Source organism: Vigna angularis, chromosome 3 (assembly GCF_016808095.1).
Source record: "Vigna angularis cultivar LongXiaoDou No.4 chromosome 3, ASM1680809v1, whole genome shotgun sequence".
Classification (NCBI taxonomy): domain Eukaryota; kingdom Viridiplantae; phylum Streptophyta; class Magnoliopsida; order Fabales; family Fabaceae; genus Vigna; species Vigna angularis.
The window spans coordinates 41,000,622-41,021,552 of record NC_068972.1 but is presented as its reverse complement, the minus strand read 5'-3'; the positions used below and the strand labels follow the sequence as shown (position 1 = coordinate 41,021,552).

At 31.1% G+C, this 20,931-nt stretch overlaps 2 protein-coding genes across 2 annotated transcripts; one reads left to right on the top strand and one right to left on the bottom strand.

Annotated features, from left to right (window-relative positions):
- Positions 1-4,950: 4,950 nt before the first annotated feature.
- LOC108320184 (transcription repressor OFP6) lies at positions 4,951-5,990 on the bottom strand. Its single transcript, XM_017551534.2, has one exon. The coding sequence runs from the start codon at positions 5,879-5,881 to the stop codon at positions 5,333-5,335; it is 549 nt and encodes a 182-aa protein (XP_017407023.1). The 5' UTR covers positions 5,882-5,990; the 3' UTR covers positions 4,951-5,332.
- Positions 5,991-12,277: 6,287 nt separating this feature from the next.
- LOC108320185 (HVA22-like protein j) lies at positions 12,278-15,198 on the top strand. The gene is made up of 6 exons (XM_017551535.2): positions 12,278-12,467; positions 12,558-12,614; positions 12,699-12,797; positions 13,352-13,408; positions 13,487-13,550; positions 14,777-15,198. The coding sequence occupies exons 2-6, from the start codon at positions 12,583-12,585 to the stop codon at positions 15,011-15,013; spliced, it is 489 nt and encodes a 162-aa protein (XP_017407024.1). The 5' UTR covers positions 12,278-12,467; positions 12,558-12,582; the 3' UTR covers positions 15,014-15,198.
- The last annotated feature ends 5,733 nt before the right edge of the window (positions 15,199-20,931 follow it).

Below are 20,931 nucleotides of genomic sequence, written 5' to 3'. Positions count from 1 at the left end.
TGTAAAAAAGTATTGTGATGCTAAAGTCGGTAAATACCAATCAAAAGGATATTAAATAGAGTGATGTGTCAATAACCATATTTTAGATCTTCATTTATAGTTAGTGTTATGAGCTTTTACTTTTTTGTTGGTCTAATCTACCTTAATCAACATTAGTTGGTTGATTTGTAATTATCATTAATTAAATATTAATCAAACCTCTTTTATGTATACGATCATCTTGCTAATCGGTCGGATTGCCAGTGAGTTGATTGACCTACCAATCGGTCAACCAGTCAACCTATTTTAAATATAACATAATTCTTAATTAAAATTTATACATTGTTTAGGTTATAGAAGTCGTCACTAGTGCAATCTGGCACCGATTATTTTCGCTTATAGGCACCGGTTCTGCAATCGAGACATATACATGCGAGGTAAAAAGGGATAAGCTTAATGCCTCAGTTCTGAACCGAGTTAAAAAGGTGTAGGTTTTCGCCTTGGTTCCTTTTGAACCGAGGCAGTATCTCAGACTCTACTGCCTCGGTTGAGACCTTAACCGAGGCAGCAGAGTATTTTTTATTTTACTTTTTTAACCGACCGGTTTCGCCACCTTTTCCGCCTCTCGCGAGACCGATCGGTTGTGACCTGTGTCCTCCTTTTTCGCCTCTCGCGAGACCTTTACCGTGCCACCTTTACCGGAACACCACCCAACAACTGTGCCACCTTTACCGGACCACCACACGCCACCATGCGAAGTCTTCTTCTCCAACTGGCGCAACCATCAACAACCCTCACGGACCAAAACAGCTCGAACGGATCCCCAAAAAGAAATTCCCCAAACTCAAAACCTTAGAGAGCGGCAGTGGTGCACCTGGCAGTGGCGACGACGGTAGTGGTGCAGCCGAGAGAGCAATGCAAGCAGCCTAAAAAGAAATGGAGGTGGATGCTTCGTTCACGAAATGCAGGCAGCGAGATGAAAGAACCGGCGAAGGCAGCAACGACGACACCAATGACGCGACAACAACGGAGGTGGCGGCAATGAACGCCAGTGGCGACGACCCACGACAACGGAGCGACAAAGGTACAAGGTCACAAGAACCGCAAGATATAAGTGAGTCCTCGCGAGGGAGGAGCAAAGGAGGCGGTCCGACAGAGGCCACAGAGGCGGGGCAGGAACGACGAAGGAGGCGCGACGAACGCGCAGGGGGAGGCGCGAGCAGTGGGCAGTGCTGGAGAATAGTGTTTGCTTAGAGGAAGAAGAAAGATCGCGTGAAGAAAACTGTTCGCGAAAGTGGAGGTGTAGTGCCATAAATGCTCTACTACCTCGGTCGTTTGGTCAATCGATGCGTAATAGTTTCAGTGAATGACATTTTTAAAAATAATTTAAACCTATACGCCTTGGTTAGGCGCTCAACCGAAGTCGTTCGGTCAACTACTGCCTCGGTTCTACAAAAAAGCGAGGTCGTTCGGTCTCTTTAGTCTGTACATTACAGTGGCAGCAGAGGGATTTGCAAGGATGACAAGACTAAATGCCTCGGTTAGGCTCCCAACAGAGGTCGTTCGGTCAACTACTGCCTCGATTCTGCAAACAAGCGAGGCCGTTCAGTCTGTTCAGTCTGTACGTTAGTGGTAGAGAGGTCGTTCGATCTCTTCAGTCTGTACATTACAGTGGCAACAGAGGGATTTGCAGGGATGACAAGACTAAAGGCCTCGGTTCTGCAAACAAGCAAGGTCGTTCGGTCTGTACAGTCTGTAGAGGACTAAATGCCTCGATTAGGCGCTCAACCGAAGCCGTTCGTTCAACTATTGCTTCGATTCTGCAAAAAGCCGAGGTCGTTCGGTCTCTTAGACAGAACTAAATGCCTTAGTTAGGCATTCACCGAGACCGTTCGGTAAACTACTGCTTCGGTCACTCAAACAACCGATGTGGTTCGATTTTTAGGTATCGATTCATTAAAAATCAAGACCATTCGTTCTATAGGCTTCAGTTTTTCTGAAACTAAAACATCGTGTGCAAGTTAAAATACGATTTTTTTTTGTTACGTGCGTATGATATCATAAAAAAGATAACGACTTAAATAATATAAAAAATTAAAACGAACATAACACATTAAAATTATTACTAAGAATTGCATATCATATATTTTAATTATTATCTTTTTGAATGTTAATTTTCTTAACATGAATTATGTTAGTTGTTTTTTTCAAAGAGGAATATTGGGACCTAAACCTTAAGTCTTTTTTATGTAGTAAGTATGAGTTTGAGTTTCAAATTTATAAAAATAAAAAAGAGTTTTAAGCTTTGGGTTACTCTTTGGGAGAGTAATGACCATCTAAATATCAATAAGTCACTCGTTTGTTTGTGAAAATCTACCCAAAAGGTACCAAAAGGATTCTTAATTAATTTACGGAGAAAGCCTTCTTTTTTGTTTTCTTTATCTGGTGCATAGAAATTAAACTTTTACCATTAACAATGTGTTGAACAAAAGATAAAACTGAAAAGAAAGCAGAAGAACAAAGGGAGTACTATTCAACCAAAAAAATAGTTAAAATAAACATTAATCTAACTCAAAAATTTCTTATTGGTGAAATCATCTTTGAATACCAGCAAAATCAACACGTATTTCTAAATTGTAGAAGTTTCCACTATAGCTTTTCATGCAATCAACACGAGCTCGCCATTTGTGGATGAAGAAAAAAATCAAGAAAGAAACACTCAAGCAAAATAAGTGATTGTCATAGCATAAAACATGCTTTAGTTGAAAAATGTAACATTTTTTCTTTCTGGGCTACTTTGTCGAATGAAGTATCTTATGTTTTCATTAGCATACTTTTGCATTTAACTAACTGTTAAAATATGTAAGTATCAGATTACTTGCAACCAGAAAATGTTTAAAATCATATTTAGTTATCAATTGATCAAGTTCCTTAACATTGGTCTTTAACCATTTCTTTGAACTCTTGGTTGAATAATTCATCTGAAGGGAAGTTTGCTTTTGTTGTCAAGACAAGATCAACATCTTTCTGTCTAACTTTGCTTGGCTCTCTTTGTTTCTGATAACTCATAACACAACTTTTCTTTATATTCAGGTAACAAATCATGTTAACTCTGCCCTACACGAGTACAAAGATGTTCCCCGCTATAAAAAGAATGGTGTATTGAGTCTCTTTCAGAGGCTTAACCATCATCTCAAATTTAATCATGTTCCTCAGATACAACCTACATGTTTCTCAGATGGAGTTTGTGTCTGGAAGTTCATTATCGATTTGTCAATTATAATTAAAAAAGGAACATTAAAGAAACATATGCTGTGAAAAATAGGAACATGTTTCTCTTCACAGCTAGTATTTGGGAAGGCTGAGTTGGAAAACTTGCTAACTTAGTTGCATATCTTTATCCCAAAAAGTTATTATGTTCTGGATTTTGTTTCGGATAAAGGTCCACCATGTGTTCACTGCTACTACCATGAAGATGCTATGCTACAGAGTTGACCATCCTTTGACCATCCACTGTCACATTTGAATCCATATATTTTTCTGGGTTTTCTTTTCTCATTTGAACATTGAACTCACTGAAATCTGTACCTATACCTTTTCCTCTTTCAGTTCTTCAATCAGCATCATGCAATCAGCACCATGCAACAAACAAAAGAAAAACACTATTTTTCTAAGGATACTCAAAATTTCATTTTCTAGTACTCAATAACAATGATACGACTTTTTTGTTTTAAAATATAAAATAAATTTGAGATAAATCAATAAGAAAAGTAAAAATATTATTATTTGTTAGATATTTCTCTCTCTCTCTCTCTCTCTCTCTGAGAGGTTTGATTTGATGACGTGGGAGGTTCTGTTAAAGTGAAGAAATTGCAGGAAGGGTTTTGAGATATGGCTTTGTCAATATCAGGATTGAAAGATATTCTAATGAATGAAGAAAGCAGAGATATAAATGAGTGGTGAAGGTGATGAAGGCTGGAACCTACCTCCCTCAGAGAGGCTGTAAATATTAACAGAGATGTTGGCAGTGTGAATATGAATGGGAAAGTAAATAGAAACAAGAACTAAATGCATGCAAAGGGTGAGAAAATGCAGAGAGAAAAAGGGAAAAAGAAAATATAGTACTGAGACGGAACAAGAGAGAATTGATTCACACAACTGGCAAGTATACTAAAAACAAAGAGTACGGAGAGAAGAGAAGGATTAATGCCAACATGGGAAATGGTGCATGCAAGCTCTGTCACCAAAATTTCTATTCTCGTGTCACTCAATGCCATTAAAACCTTCTGTCTCTCTCAACTTGGATCCTTCTTATTATTTTCATTCAAATCCCAATGCCATCCATTTTTTACCAAAATCTCTTCAACTCATCACTCCATGGATTCGCTCATCCGCACGGCTACTGCAACTTTCAGCTTTCAAAATTTCTCATTACCTAAATATAAAACTAATACATTTCACTCAGATTTAGATCATTTATTAATAATTTTATAGATTCATTCGTATAATTAGAAATTTTACATTCACTAAAAGTTTTCCATTAATTAAAACTAAAACTAAATTTAATAAGGATAAAACTAATTTATACTATATAAATAGATGTTACATGTTAATTTTATAGAGTTAAATTAAACTTATATATAATTCAATGTGAAGAGTTGGGTTAGAAACGGGTTTTGTGATTTCGTAATTATTCTTATATTTTCTTGCTTCTCATTGTTGTGGCTATTTCAGTCATTATAAAAATAAAATGCAAACACGATGAGCATGCCTTTTTCCGAATACATGCAACTGGGTAATGATACATATACATCAAATTCTTAATAACACTTTTTTTATTTATATCTTTTTTAAACGGACACCTTTTAAGTTTCTTTTATTTCTGATTCTTTTTTATCGCTAGTTTCAAATATAAAAAAAAGGTGAAAAGGTGATTATTTTCTTATATGGAAACGAGAATAATGGCCCTCTTACAAAAATGAAAACATGAGAATAAGTTGGTGGAGATCCAAACGCGCCGCAGAATACAACGTTACAAATATCTGAACTTACAAATATAGTAGTTCAATAAACATGTCTAGAACACGTGTTCGGATAAATGGAAGAAAATACGAAAATTAATATTTAATTTTATTCTCGTAGTTTAAAATCAAGTCATGCACTAAATTTTTAAGATATTATCTTTTTTGTAAAAAAAAAAAAAGTGCATAAATTGATTTTACCAGAGACCTTCGTATTTTCTTCCGGTTACAGATTTATCCAAACAAAGCGCTACTTAGTGACTAAAGGACTAAACTACCTTACTATTGTTACAATGTTATTATTACACGATTGGCGATGCGCGTGGGAGCGGCTAAAAGTCACGAGTCTTGCGGTTGCGGTGGAATGCGGTGGTGCCGGAGCTGACGGAGAAAACGCCGTTCCAGATCTCGGTGAAGGCTCTGACTATGACGCCGTGGTGGTCCGGTGAATTGAGCTGGAGGAAACAGTTGAGAAGTTCTCTGAGATCGTCTTTGGAGTAAATCTCGTTTTGGAGTATCATCTGGAGCATGGAGTGTCGGAAGTCCAGGTAAGGGTCGTCGGAGTCTTTTTCCACCGCCACGCCCTCGCTCCCCACACGGCCGAACCCCCGCACGCTCTTGGCGTAGTCGCAGAACTGTGCGGAAGAGTCGACATGGCACGGAGAGAAGGTGGTGGTGGTGGTTGTGGTACTGGTGGTGGCGGTGGTAGTAGTGTCGTCTCTGTCTTGCGACCAGTGATGGGTTTGGGCTCGGAAGGTGGGCCTCTTGGGGCGACGTTTGGGGTGGAATATGTGACGGAGAAGCTTGGGCCTTCTGCAGGTGCCACAGCCCAAGCTGACGGAGACAGTGTTGAAGGTTAGTTTTCTTGCTGAACTTGACATTGGTGATTGGTAATGCTATGGTAAAGTAACGGAATGCAATGTGTTGTGCGCTGTGAGAGACTGAGAGACTGAGAGAGTTGTGGAAATGGGAAGAGGGTTTTATGGGAGTGAGTGAGAGACTCACCTGGACCACACATTTATTATTATTATTATTTACTATTTATTATATTAAAAATAAATATGTAATTAAATAAATTAATTATTAAAATAGAATACTACTAAAATATAAGTGTGATTTTTTTATGGTCTCTTTTAATCTATTATAAATATATGTGAGTATTATTATTTATTTCATGTGATATTGTTTTTAATTTATTATCTATTGTATATTTTATTAAAAGTACCTTGTAATAAAAAATTCAATTATATAAAATTAAAATTATAAACACTTAAATTGTAATTTCACGTATACTGTGAGCAGATACCTTTTTTATTAATCTATGTGAGAGTTCTTTTCTCACTGTGTTTTCGATATATTATTTTCCTCACTGTATTTTAATAATTTTGTTTTATTTTTATTTTTAAAGTAATGTCCTTCTATATTATATATAAAGATATATTTAAAGATTAAAAAACTTATTCATGCACAAAAAAAGAAAGAAAAATCTTTGTTATTATATATTATGTTGAAAAATTTAAATAATACAAAATAATATTAAATAACCTACTAATTTTCAAGAAAAAAAGGTTACGTGTTTGCTTTTTAGTATAGAAATAAGTATTAGGGAAATTTTAGGATATTGGGTTATAGATAGATTTGGGCATTTCGTCCATTACAAAACGGCAATTCTTGCTCCATAATTTCTTTTCGTAATACTATAAATTTTGTATTTCAAAATATACAATTTAAAATGTAAATATATTTTGGGTTATTTTGAAATATCATGTTTGATGAAAAATAGTAGATGATGGGCTTGACCCAATAATTTCTACACGAAATAGAAAAGAGTAAACTGCTTCTTCGCTGCAATTGGGCTTTATCCGATTTCACCGAAAGGAAAACCACTTTGTTTACGAAATATTATGTTTAATGGATTTTTCAAGGCCCAATTCAATCAAACTAAAAAATAAATAAATATCACTCTAAGTAAATATTTAATTAGTTTACAAAAAAATTATATAATTCAGTTTTTCAGAGTATTGATTAATTTATCATAAATAAATTAAGGGTTTCATATAGCATATTTGTTATTTTAGATGTTTAAATGTATTATTATTTTTATTGTTATTATTTTTATTAAAGTATATATACTTTTTGTGCTGACTACGATGTTAGTTACGGGAAAGTTCTTATTTCCATGTACAAAAGTAATTGATTTTATTTTATCTTTGATATGGAATTTCAAAATTTTCAATATATTTGGATATATTAAATTTAAATTTCTTATTTTAAATTATTTTAATTCTCAAATGTGTTATTTGAATAAAACATTTCAAATTTATTAATTACCATTAAAAGTAATAATTGTTTAAATGTTAAATAATTTTCAATAATTTAAAATATTAGTATTGATGATTTTTTAATTTTTAATTTTAATATTCACCAAGATTTTCAACTTAAATTGATAAAGACTTTTCTTGATTAATATTGACAGAAAATGTTTCCACTTAATGTCGATCATAATTATTTAAGTTAACTTCTATTTACTGTTGTTTTTATGATATTATTAATTAAACATTTTTTTATGACTTTTTCGTCAATGTAGGTTGAAAATTTTTCTGAATCCTAATCAATTATTGAGAGAAAGCTCCTAGGTCAATATTAAAGCAAAAATTCCAATTATTGAAATCTATGATATAAAGTTTTATGTTAAAATATCTCGTGTATTTATATTCAATTGGTAAAAAAGTCTATAAAATGGAATAAGTCGGAAAGAAAAAAGATAATATGATTGAAATTTTAGCAATTAATATTTTACTTCATTTTCAATTTTCTCATTCACTCAACTCAACATTATACAAATCTAAAAGTTACATCCTTTTAAAATATGAGTGGAAGTAAATTTACAAAATTTTACGTAATTTCTTTATAGGATAAATGGTCTGTGTCTAGCATATGTCATAACTCAATAATTTAATACGTTATGAGGTAAAGACAAGGACCACTTACTTTGTGGTATCATTTCACAGTCAAAATACATACTGGATTTTGAGACAGTTATATAAATAATTTAATAGCAATAAATCGGTGCAGTATCGTTGAAAAGTCGCACACTCATCTTTCAATAAAATAATAATAAATAATAAACATAAATTCATATGTAATAAAAATATTGTGATTATAATAATGATAAGTTAGCTCAAATGTTAAGATTATCCTACTTTTACTTGAATAATGCTTACGTGATTAAGTTATAAGTCAGAACTATGAACTTGTTGAGAAGATTATTAAAACTATGTAAATCTTAATTTCTTTTCTTTATTTTTCCTTTTATGTTTTATGTATGTGTTTGCAATATATGGAAGATGCTGACTGATAAGAAAAACGTAAAAAATATATTCATAGGAATATATAATGCTTTATTTCACACAAATTTATATTTCTAGACTTTTTTTAACGGAATGTTTTATAAATAATAAGTGATATTTCTAATATTAATATAAATAATTCCACAAATACAAGTACAATAGTAATGCACAAAGACATTATTTGAGTTATTATTATTGTGTTATACCATTTTTAAGATCTCTTACAACTTTTATTCCAATATAAAGTTTTTCTAAAACTCACTCTTTAGTTAATGTTTTATTTATTTGTTGATAAAAATATATGCTTTTAAGATAAAGTAATATATATTTTTTATTGACTTAGGGTCTTACCAAAATTGAGTGTTTTAATTTAAATTTTATCATATCAACATCAGAAATCTAATTAATAATCGTGTACATCATTCTAAAATGGAAATGCATTTACATTATAAAAAATTAAGCATTAACTATTATAGCAAAATTATATACACATATAAATTATAATTTTTTTTCTTAAATACTCTTTTAGTTTCTATTTTTAATGACTTTTTTTAAATGTGGGACTTATTTTTTTATATTCAATATGATTCCAATTTTCATAATTTATGTTCAATTTGGTCATTTTTCATTATGTCTGTCTAAATTATTAACAACAGACTATACACGTTGGCAATGTTTGAATGAACGGTTTGTTTTTTCTTATGTGGCTTGTCTAACACAATCTTACTTGAAATTAACTTAATTAATTGTATATTGGAACCGAAATTGGCCATAAAAAGGGTTTATGAACTAGGGTTTTTTGAACTGTGTGTGGATTTTATGGTGGGATCTTTCATTGATTTTGCATAGTCATCCCTTGACAGAAATCGTGTTCATTGCTTAGTAAGGTATGTCTGGTTGCCAATCTTTTTCATCTTATTGTAATAGTTGGAGGTATTGAGTATGTCATTCCTCAAGAAGAATTGGGATAATCACCATTTGCAAGTGAGATGACAATGGTAAGAATGACAAGAACTTCAAAGAATACTGGGAGACAATTTTATGGTTGTCTTAATTACAAGGTTATATTAATAATAACATATTTAATTATTTTTAATGGAGATATTTGTTGGTAATTAACATTGTCTTTCTTATTTTGTGTTGAATAACAATGATTTCTCTAATGTCATGTGGTGTAATTATTTCAAGTGGTGTTCTGAAGAAAATGTTATGAAAGAGATGCTATCATTGCCAGATAAATGAGGAAGATTTATGATATGAAGAATTCACTCAAAGTTTAAAAAAAAAGGATGCAATTGTTAGTAAGAGTCATTTGTATTATTGGTGTTATGAACGTAGTTATGGTGTGTTTGTGTTTAAATTGATGCCTTTAGATTGCCACCCTATGCTTTGGTTTATTGTGTTAGGGCAACAAATTTGAGTTAAGTGTAAGTTATGTAATGTTAAGGATGTAATGGTAAATTATTTATGTTATGGTCAATTATTCGACAAATGTTATATTTTTTCAATGCCACCTTTGCTCATTTGGTTACCATCCTTCCTTAACTCTCATTGCTCCAACTTTTTGTTTTTCTTTAGATTTCTAGGCAACTTTCTCTCAAACGGTGACAAGACATCAGGAAATGATGTTTTTTGCCATAAAAGGTGACCATTTACTAGATAGACGATGGATGCATATGTTTCTTCATATGTGGAGCTCTGAACCAATGAAGTATATAATCTTCTAGATTTAAATTTAAAAACGTCATTGTTGCAATTGCATGGCAGCAAGGGATGCCACTAATTAGCCACTTCTTGCAGCTACATTCTTCACTGTCTAGGTTGTCTACGAACTTGTTCTCAATTATTGAAACATGCCTAAACTTCAAACAAATTTTGTATTAACTAACTTTTCCAAAAAGTACACAAATAAGTTGAAAATGAACAAAGTCAAAGCAACATGTGTTAAAAAATAGTACAAAATTTTATCCTTACCTCGGGATCCAATATTTTTGTTAAATTTGATTCTCTTTCAAGTCTTTTTTTTAATCTTCAGGCAGATGGAATGCTCTAAAGTTGAGACCTTCACTCTGTTGGTTCCCTATCTTTTCATGAGATAAAATCTAATATCTTCTAGGATGGTTATAATGGGTATTTCTAGCATTATAATGACACTATTAAAAGTTTCACTGATGTTGTTGTTAAGTGTGCCACAAACTGCTTGACTTGTAAATCTAAATCTTGACCAATACTTATTTCAATGGAAAAAAACGTGTTTAAGGTATGTACATTTCGTTAATGTGATGGTAAGGAAGAAAAACCACATACATCATATCCCCAAGGTCTGCAACAATAACTCCAAAAACCACGTCCATGTTTCTTTGTTCTTGACTTCTACAATAGAAAAGGTCAATCGTAACATATGCTCTTTAGGATCCCGACCCACAATAGTTAGTAACTCTCCCTTACATTTTCCTTTCAAAAAGCACACATCCAAACTAATAATGGGTCTACAAGACACAAAGTTATCCTTGCAAGCTTTTAAACAAACGTAAATTCTCTAGAATATTGTATCACCGTTGTCATTGTCAACTTTCACTTTTACTGTTGATCCAAAGTTATATCTCAACAATTCATAGTCATAAGTTCTCATAAATTGGACTTTAAATGAAGTTTCTACTTGGCCTAATGCCATTAACCTCGTTCTACAAATTTTAGATATTGACACATTCATATTCTATTTCCTGACAATTTTAATACGTATATGATTTATCATCAAATTTGGAATTTCTATTAGGCATTTATCTAAGGTGTCACTTAATCACTTAGCATTCATCATATTAGTGTTGAATTTTCTGTTGCAACTATGCATATTCACAATTTTCCTCAAATGTTAAGTTTTACATAAAGTCAAATACACATAAGTTGTTCATTAACACATTCGTTGGGCACATATGCATTTGACTTTAGCCCTATGATTATCATTTTTAACGAACTTCAAATTTTTGTTAAGATATACTGCATAACTTCTAACAACCTCCATAAACTGCTGCTTATTTGTAAAAGTTGCTCACACTTCTCATTTATACTTGGTCACACTTCTCTCTTTCATCACCCTCACTCTCACTTTCCCTGTCTTGCGGACTTACTAAAAGTTCTGATTATCAATCATCATTAGACAACCCTTTGTCATTTGATTTTCTTTGAGTATGTATGCCATGAACTGATTCATTGTCTTTTTTATTAGAGTGTTTTTCATTTAAATTCACTTCAAATGTCACATTCTCTTATACAATGTTTTGTACATAACTACCACCATCTACATAAACATCTATAAGTCCTACACCCACTACCTATGTCATCCACTCTGTTTTCCATTTTGTCGTTCACTTGAACTAACATCCACTTTGTAATTATAATAATTGTTAATAACATCATTTAAAGTAATATAGTTTTTACTATTTTGACTTAGGGTCTTTTTGAGTGTTTTAATTTAAATTTTATCATATATGAACATCAGAAATCTTATTAATAATCGTGTACTTGATTCTAAATGGAAGTGCATTTACATTATAAAAAATTAAGCATTAACTATTATAGCAAAATTATATATACATTTACATTATAGTTTTTTTCTTCCACAAAATTTTCCATGTATTTACAAAACCAGTTACGATGAGCGAAATAACAAAAAAGTCCTCGATTCCGTGCGTGCGCAACCGCTAAACCGTTGGAAGAAATCCCTGGAACTAAAATTGAAGAGAAGCGTTTGAGGCAAGAAATTCCTCAATTTTTCTATTATTGGAAAAACATCTTGCATCATTAAAAAAATGGAAAACAGAATTGGTCGTGTTAACGTCGTTAGATGTAACTGCAGCACTATATATTTGGTGTTGAAGGAGGCTTTTCTTGTTACCTGCAATCTAAGGCTTCTTCTTCCACATTTCGTTTGAGAAAAAGTGAGAATCAGAGGCCATTCTTCTTCAGGATTAAACCACATTTCTTTCTAAAGTATAAAAAAAGAAAAAAAATCTACACTTTTTAATATTCCTTTGGAATTGGGTTTGGAGGCACCCCAATTCCCACACCCATTTGAATTTGTGCCTCTCAATCTCTCAAACCTATCTAACAAAAACTTGTAAGTTCATTGTTTCATCATTTCATCTTTTAGGGTTTCCTCATTTCATCTTTGTCAACACTTTTAGGGTTTCCTTCTTTTCCTTTTCAGACTTCATTTCCACTGTTTCTTCAAGATGTTAGGCGATTTCATCAACCGAATCCTTATGTACGTCCTTTTTTTTTCTTACTGTTTGTTTTTTTTATTATGTTATGAAAAGTTATTTATCCGTTTCTTGCATTATAATTGCAGACTCCTTCTGGGGTATGCATACCCTGGATTTGAATGCTACAAAACTGTGGAGAAAAATAGGATAGACATGGAGGAACTTCGCTTCTGGTGTAAATATTGGTACACAAATACGTCTCTCTATCCTTCTTTTCTTATAGTCTTATCAAATTTACCCCTCTTAGAGAAATATTAGTTTACAAAAATCTGTACAGTGTATTGTTTTGAGTCTGTTTTTTCATGTTCATTATTTATTACACATGATGGTAATGGAGAAATAAGGTCAATTTCCATTGCAAAACTTATATTATAAATCATTTGCTAAGATCGCTGTAGAGAAAAATCTTCTTTCGAAATTGAGTTAAACTTAAAATTTAAATATAAACATGAATGTTGATGTTGTGTAACATGTCTTTTAAGTTTAAGTCTTGCAACCTTTTTTTGTTGAAAACTTTGATATTCAATGTTCAACCGAAGAAATTACTTTTTTTTTTTCAGAAGATAAGCTTGACCCTTTTGAGTGCATGTGAGGTTAAGAATAGCAGATAAGGTTGATAGTTGAATGGGAAGATATCTTGTTGATTCTGTTCATGCATGGTATATTATAAAATTCATGTTGAAGATGTTGCTAAATCTAAGCTTTGATTCATAATACATTTTCCATGGTTTATTTGCAGGATCATTGTGGCACTTTTCACTGTATTGGAAAAGTTTCCAGACATATTTTTTGGCTGGTAAGTGTTGAGCATATTGGATATTGTTTCCTCTTGATTTAGCTTCAACGAAAAATTTTAACTCTGAATTTTATGAAGGCTGCCATTGTATGGAGAGATGAAGCTGGTGTTCTTCGTCTGGTTGTGGTATCCCAAAACTAAAGTAAGCCTATTTTTGTTCTCTTCTATACACATTTTCTTGAGTTGTTTTAATACTATTTGTCACCTTTCTTGTTTGAGAGGGAAAAGAATGATTAGATATCCATTCTGATGTTTATGTTATGCTTTATATATTAGAGACAATGATAAGATAAAATACATTTATATTCATTTAACATATATTATAAAGATAAAATAGTTATAAATAAATAAATTTTTGTATTTTTAAAAAAGAAAAATAAAAGAAAAGGTAAAAAGTAATAATATTTTGCGACAAATTTATGTGAAAAGTATCATTTCTCTTATATATTCTATGTGAAAAATTACCTACAAAAGTGATGCTACTGAAATGATGTGTATATATAATATACCACAACAACACACTTTTAAAAATATAACTAGTTGACTTTTACAGAGTCTCACTGAATAAGTTGGATCCACGTATTCTACATATGTATAAGGAGTCTTTACATATATTATAGAGCAGATAAACTGTTTGAAATATCTTTTTAGATAATTATAATTATTACAAATGAAATTAAAAAGTTTATAATTACAAGTTAAGTATCAAAACCAAAACAAATTAAAGAATAATAAACAACTAAACTGTTAAATAATAAACATTTTTATAATAATTTTGGCCATATTAGTATTTGGATCATTGACCTAATTAATTATACAAGATTCGATCAATTATCGATTGAGTTCAATAATTTAATTAGAAATTGAAATAAATATGAAAAATATGCATTAATTGTGAGTGACTTTCATTTTTTTTAAAGACTACAAACATAAACCGACCAAGCTGTTTGAATTAGTTTAATACTGGGAAACAATTAGCCATAACATTACGTAGCAAGGACAAAGTACTAAATAAATCACTGTTCTAGTTTCTGATGATTAATACTGTAATTTTTAGATATTAATAGTGTTGGAATTATTTTATTGGTAGATTCATTATGAATGAAATATGAATTTTCCACATAAGAGACTTGACATAATTTCACATCTTAAAATTTTAAGATTTGCGGTTGTGAATCTTGTGTTTCTTATGTATCTAACTTTATCATTTCTTCAATGAAACTTTCAATTTGAATTTTTAACAAATAGAATAAAAACGTAATAAAAGAAACATAAATAGATTCTTGGTTGAAACTTTTAGTATTGTATTTTTAATATACCTTTAAATAAACTGATTTTAATGTTTTAAAATAAATATGAATGTTACAGGGAACAGGATACATTTATGAGACATTTTTGAAGCCATATGTATCAAAGCATGAGAATGACATTGACAGAAAAATAATGGAGTGGAAGGCAAGAGGATGGGATTATGTCATATTTTATTGGCAATTTGTTGCAAAATATGGCCAAACTGCATTTCTTCAAGCTCTTAATCAAATGGCTTCTCAATCTCATAAATTTTCAGCAAACCCTAATTCAGAGGTAAAGTCTAGAGTTGATTGAATTAGGACCCTTCTTTCTTCTTACTACCTCATTCTCTCTCATTCTATAAGATATAAAATATATAATATATATACATGTCATTAGAAATAATGTTAGTTCTCAACTGAGTGATTATGTGTATGTATCCATAATCCCACACTAATATATATTTATCTCATATAAACTCAGATCAAATATTTTATTAGTGTTTGCTGTATATTTATTAGCCGTCGACGTTGATTTAATTCTTTCAGAAATTTCATCCATTAATTTTTAAATTTTTTTATCATAATTAATTCCATGGTTGAATGTAACATTTATCTACACGCATTTAATGTAGTATCGTCTCCATGTAGTTATTGTCATACCAAACCACACGTCACGTCATATTTAAAATAATTAAAATTAACAAAAATATCAAAATCCAAATTCATCACGGCCATGCACAAGAGATATATTCCTTAACATTTTCCTTTTCAATACATGCTAAAGTTTTGCTAAATCACAATAAAACCTAAATCTACAAAATTTTATTGTTTCAAATAAGTAATAGAAAATAAATCATTGACTTTTTCGAATTACATATACTTTTTTACAATATTAATAACTTTTTGTACGTCACATTAATCACACGTAATTATAATAAATTACAATCACACCTCCAAAAATTCTTTAAAATTACACCTATATTCTTTCCCTTTTTACTAGTTTTCTCATTACCATGTAGATCAAATGTAATATTTTTCGAGAAACAAAAAATAAAATTTATGCAGAATGTTTTTATAAATGGAATCTCATCATCGGTATACTATAAAAATAAAAATAATAACATCACATAACAAGAAAATGAAAAGTGTATCAATCAATTCAATTAAAAATTGTGATAAATAAAGTCTGTATGAGAATATATTCCTACTACCATATATCATTTGTGTGAATACTATAATATATATATATATATATATATATATATATATATATAGAAATAGTGTGAAAAGTATAACAGGGAAGTAGCACAACCCATTGCAGAAAAAAGAGGGACGGTCTGAAAGTGCCCCAGAAGAAGCTCCAAAGCAAGCTCAATCATCCTTCATGAAGCAGAGCACTACCCTTAGCAAGGGCAAGAACTACCCTTCCAACAACCAAACCCAAACCGTCGACCTTCACAACGTTTCCAAATCCGAATACAAAGAACATCAACAAGCGCGGGACCCACAAACCGTCACCGTCGACGGCGAAGGCCACCGCGACGACGACGAGCCCGTGAGCGTCAAGGACAGAATCACGCAGGCACGCGCCAGGCTCAGACGCTTAGATTCTCAACAACAACCACTAAGCCCTCGAACCCCTCGAACCCCGACACGTCAACACCAACAGAAACAACAGTGATAACAGCGTTGTACATATATACATACATAGTCCTCACAAACTCAATCCCCTGAGATTGAAAAAACTAGACTCCGTTTCCTCACAAACTATCATTCACCGATATATATATATATATATATATATATATATATATATATATATATATATATGTAAACATGCTCTGATATAATATATATAATAATATATACATTTGCAATAAGCAATAAGGTAACTTTTTGAATTTTGAGCGAGAAAAAATGGCTGTAATATTATATTGTTATGGTATCATAAGATTACAGGGAGGAAGCAAGGGAAGATGTGGAGAATTCGGTGGAGGGTTCGGGTGAGGGAAGGGAGTATGTGGTGGTATATGAAGGAGAGACACGTGGCGAGAGGGTTGCGCCGGAGGAAGTGTTGGCCTGATGGGCCGCCGCTGGGGGAAGTGGACATGGGCTGGAGGTAGGCCCATGCGGCCTGCTTCACCAGGCGGTTGCGGATGGGCACGTGGTAGTGGTTGACAGCGGGGGAGTTGACGGCGGCGGCGGAATAAGGAAGCACGTCTCTGAGGGAAGTGTAAGTGGCGGTTTTCACTGAGAGAGAGCCCAAATCCAGAAGCTGTATTTTTGGAGTTTGGCTTTGAATTGATGAAGAAGAAGAAGGAGAAGAAGAAGAAAGGATATGAGAGAGAGTGGTAGAAGAAGACTTAGCCATGGATGTGGAACACTGAAAACAGAGAGAGAGAGTGAAGTAACAAACGTACAAGTTTGTGGAAAATAAGAATGAGTGTATTTGAATTTTCAAAGGATGGGACAATAATAAGGAACACGCGTCGTGTTTCCAATGGTGGTTATTGCAATTAATTAAGGAAAAAAAATTAATTTTAATTAATGTAATTATTAAAGTAAATATATAAATAGGAACCCTAAAAGTCTCAAGTCCGTCATCCATGGTGAAGTTTCTGAAGTTAGTTCTCTTTTTCCTGTTAGTCATTCACGTTAATTTTGAAGGTTCGTTTTTTCTTTAAAATATTTAATACGATGTAATTTACAATTAGATTTATGGTATGGCAAAAATCAATTAATAGTAAAAATCTATTATTATTTTTTTAAATATAGATTTTATAAATATAGAATGGATCAAATTGAAGGAATTTGTTTAATAAATTTGGATGTCACAAGGTTTTTTAAATATTTGTTTACACGACGTAATTAACAAGCTCTTTAGTGCTAAACTTTCCTTAGCTTACATCCTTTGCTTTGAAAAGTCAAACTTATTATGGAGGTGATTTATAATTCCAAGGTAACTCTACTTAGCAATTATTTTCATATTAAAAAGAATAATATAACTCATAAAATTGGGTGAAAATACAAACAATTGGTGCACTTTTACTTTTTTTTTCTGCTCTTGTAATTATTAGCATCAAAATATTATTTTATCTCTTCATAAAATTGCAATAGAAATTACATAAAATGTAGGTGGTAAAATTCATAGAACTTTCTACATTACACTTCATGTAGTATATATTACTTTTACATTATAGTTACATATAACAATGGGTATCAAAAAAAAATTCTTAAATAAGGAACATATTATATCATGGGTAGTGTACCGATGTAAAAATCAACATACTTTATGCATCAATGACATTTAAAATGTTCAAAATATCTGAAATCTCTTATTTTAGCATTGGTTGTCTTTACAACTTATGTTGAAGCTTCTTTTGTTGAATCCTAATCCATTGGTTTATATATGAATAATTATATATTAAGGACAATGTAAAAGAGATTAAATAAGTTATAAATTGTATACTTATATATCTAAAATGACATGAGATATTTAATGTGTGATAAATAGTGAAATGATTCTATTTTGTGATGGATAACAATAAAAATAATTTTATTTGTCCACAAGTAGGTTAAGTCTCAATATCGTACATTGTTTATTACTATTATGACATTGATATTATAAATAAACAAATATCACTAAGAGATATTTCATTTACTTACCTATTAATACGTACAATGTGAATTCATAAGTAAATTTAGTGTTATATATGAAAATTTAACTACTAATTTAAAATTGTATGTAAGTATACAATACTTACATATTTGTGGTTTGATGGAATGATGTTTGATTAGTGTAACATTGAGAATAGTAAAAGAAAAACTACTAGAACATGTCCTCATCACTAATCTTGAATTTAACTATGTGTGAGTACTCTGTTTTTATATCTTTTTCTCATTTTAATCTTTAATCTTTTATTCGTCTAATAATTTTTTTATTGTAAATTTCTTAATTTCATTTTTATTGATTATCATACTCTCTCCCTGAAATCAATTTTTTTCTTTATAAGGAGAACAAACAAAATTTGAAATTCATAATATACAACTCTCTTATTATCTCTTATTATTATAAATTAAGTGAGTTTCCACTTTTTATTTTTAAGAATTAAATATGTTTTTATCCATAAATTATCATGTAATTTTAGTTTTCGTCATTCTTCAAAACTTTGATCTATTTTCATCTTTTTTCTTTTAAAAAATCTTAGATAGTCCTACACAACCAATAATATTAGATTTTTTTCTAACGTAACTAACGATGTATCACATAACTTGTTGCATATAATAACACGTGATTGTTACATGTTTAATTTTAATTTTTGAATTTAAATTAACTTTTGATGAAGTGAGAATTGCCCAACCAACGACTACCACATTGCAATTTCTCTCATTCATCCTGGATTAGGGCTTGGAGAGGAAAGTGGTTAGGGGTGGTTCAATGTTTGCGATGGTGATTAGTAGCGTTTTGTGATTTTGTTTTAGATCTAAGGAGATGCGATTTAGGGTTTTCATCTTTGTGTGGGTTCTAATTTGATTTGCAAGTTCGCTCTAATTCTTCGATTTGCAATTTAGGTGATGTGATTTGGTTTACAATTAGTGCGATGTTGAAGATGACACTATAGTGAACAACCAGGTCTGGATTCTGCTTGAGTTTATGTAGGTGGGTGAACAATGGTGTGATTCTATGGCGGACGTTGTGAATGACATAGGGTTGATGGATATGGTGGTGGTTCGTGTTCTGGTTGCTCGCGGTGGAGATTGTTGAACAATAGAGGAGGCGAGGTTTGTGTGAAGATCTAGTGTATCGCCGACCTTAGTGGATTATGGCCATGATTCGTCCTGGGTAGGATTCGCGATGGTTCGCGAAGTAGTCACTCACGTTAATGGGTGGTGGCTAATGGTGGTTCATGGTATGAGAGTTTCTGGTGAGAAAAGTTATGACTTAGCTGCCACGTGTTATTATATACAGTAGGTTCTGTGACAAACCATTAACCACGTCAGAAAAACCTAACCCCATTAATCATAGAGGACTACTACTGAGAATTTTAGAAGGAAAGGATGAAAATAAATAAACATTTTAAATAAGAATGAAAACTAAAATTAGAAGAGCGACAAAAAACATATTTAACCTTATTTTTAATGATTAGCCTAATAAATTTCAAAATTAAATAAATGATCTACATAAAAAACTTACATTTGATTCTAACATCTTAATCTTAAAATATTTTTTAAATTTTGTAAATTGTATAAACGTACAATTCAATATTGTTTTGTTGTATTTATTTCTTTTACTCTTAACATGAATCTATAAACATTAGTATTAAAATATTACTATAAATACACCACATAAATTATATTATTATTATTATTACTAAATCTAGTTTCACTTTTAATTTTTTGTTTTGATATATATATATATATATATATATATATATATATATATATATATATATATATGTGTGTGTGTGTGTGTGTGTGTAATACCAAACATATTTCAAAAGTTCTTTTCAAAAATATATCAAATGTCCATAAAAAAAGTCCAACTAACTTGCAAAAAGAGCTTTAAAATGGAAGTTAAAAAGTAATTTTTATTTCATGGGATATTAAATCAACTAAATCGATCAGGGAAGATGTTACACTATGATATCATGATAAAAGAGAATTAGAGGCAAAATGAGAGGAAAAGGAAAATAATACAAATTCTGAAAATGGTATAGATATGATATATTTTAAAAGTGATTTGATTAAAAAAAATCGATAATAATAGTTACAGATAATATACCAAAAGAACATCTTAAAAAAAAAATACACATAATTTATCAAAAGAGGTTCGATAACAAGAATTGAATCCAAACTTATTTTTTATCAAAATTATATTCCATCTTATAACATCACATCATCTTTTCAGTGGTGACATAAGAACACGATCGAGGCATTTTAATATTAAAACTACAATTATAATAAAAACGAAATAAGAAATGGACATTAAACAGAGTACTTGCTATGTGAAAACAATAAGAAAATGGAGAGGTCAACTTTTTTTCAACTTGTTCACTTTTACTGCTAACTTTATTTAATAAAGAAAAGGAGAGGAAAGTTGACACCACGTTGGAAGATCATAAGCTGGATTGTTGATTTGTCATACAAATTAAGAAAAAATATAATTTTTTATATTTTAAGATATTACGTGTCTCTATATTTTCTCATTTATTATTTGCATATAAAATAAAG

Coding starts and splice junctions, on each gene's coding strand:
- LOC108320184 (XM_017551534.2), bottom strand. CDS start 5,881: ATGTCAAGTTCAGCAAGAAAACTAACCTTCAACACTGTCTCCGTCAGC.
- LOC108320185 (XM_017551535.2), top strand. CDS start 12,583: ATGTTAGGCGATTTCATCAACCGAATCCTTAT. Junction 12,615..12,698: donor TTCATCAACCGAATCCTTAT/GTACGTCCTTTT, acceptor TTATAATTGCAG/ACTCCTTCTGGGGTATGCAT. Junction 13,409..13,486: donor CCAGACATATTTTTTGGCTG/GTAAGTGTTGAG, acceptor AATTTTATGAAG/GCTGCCATTGTATGGAGAGA.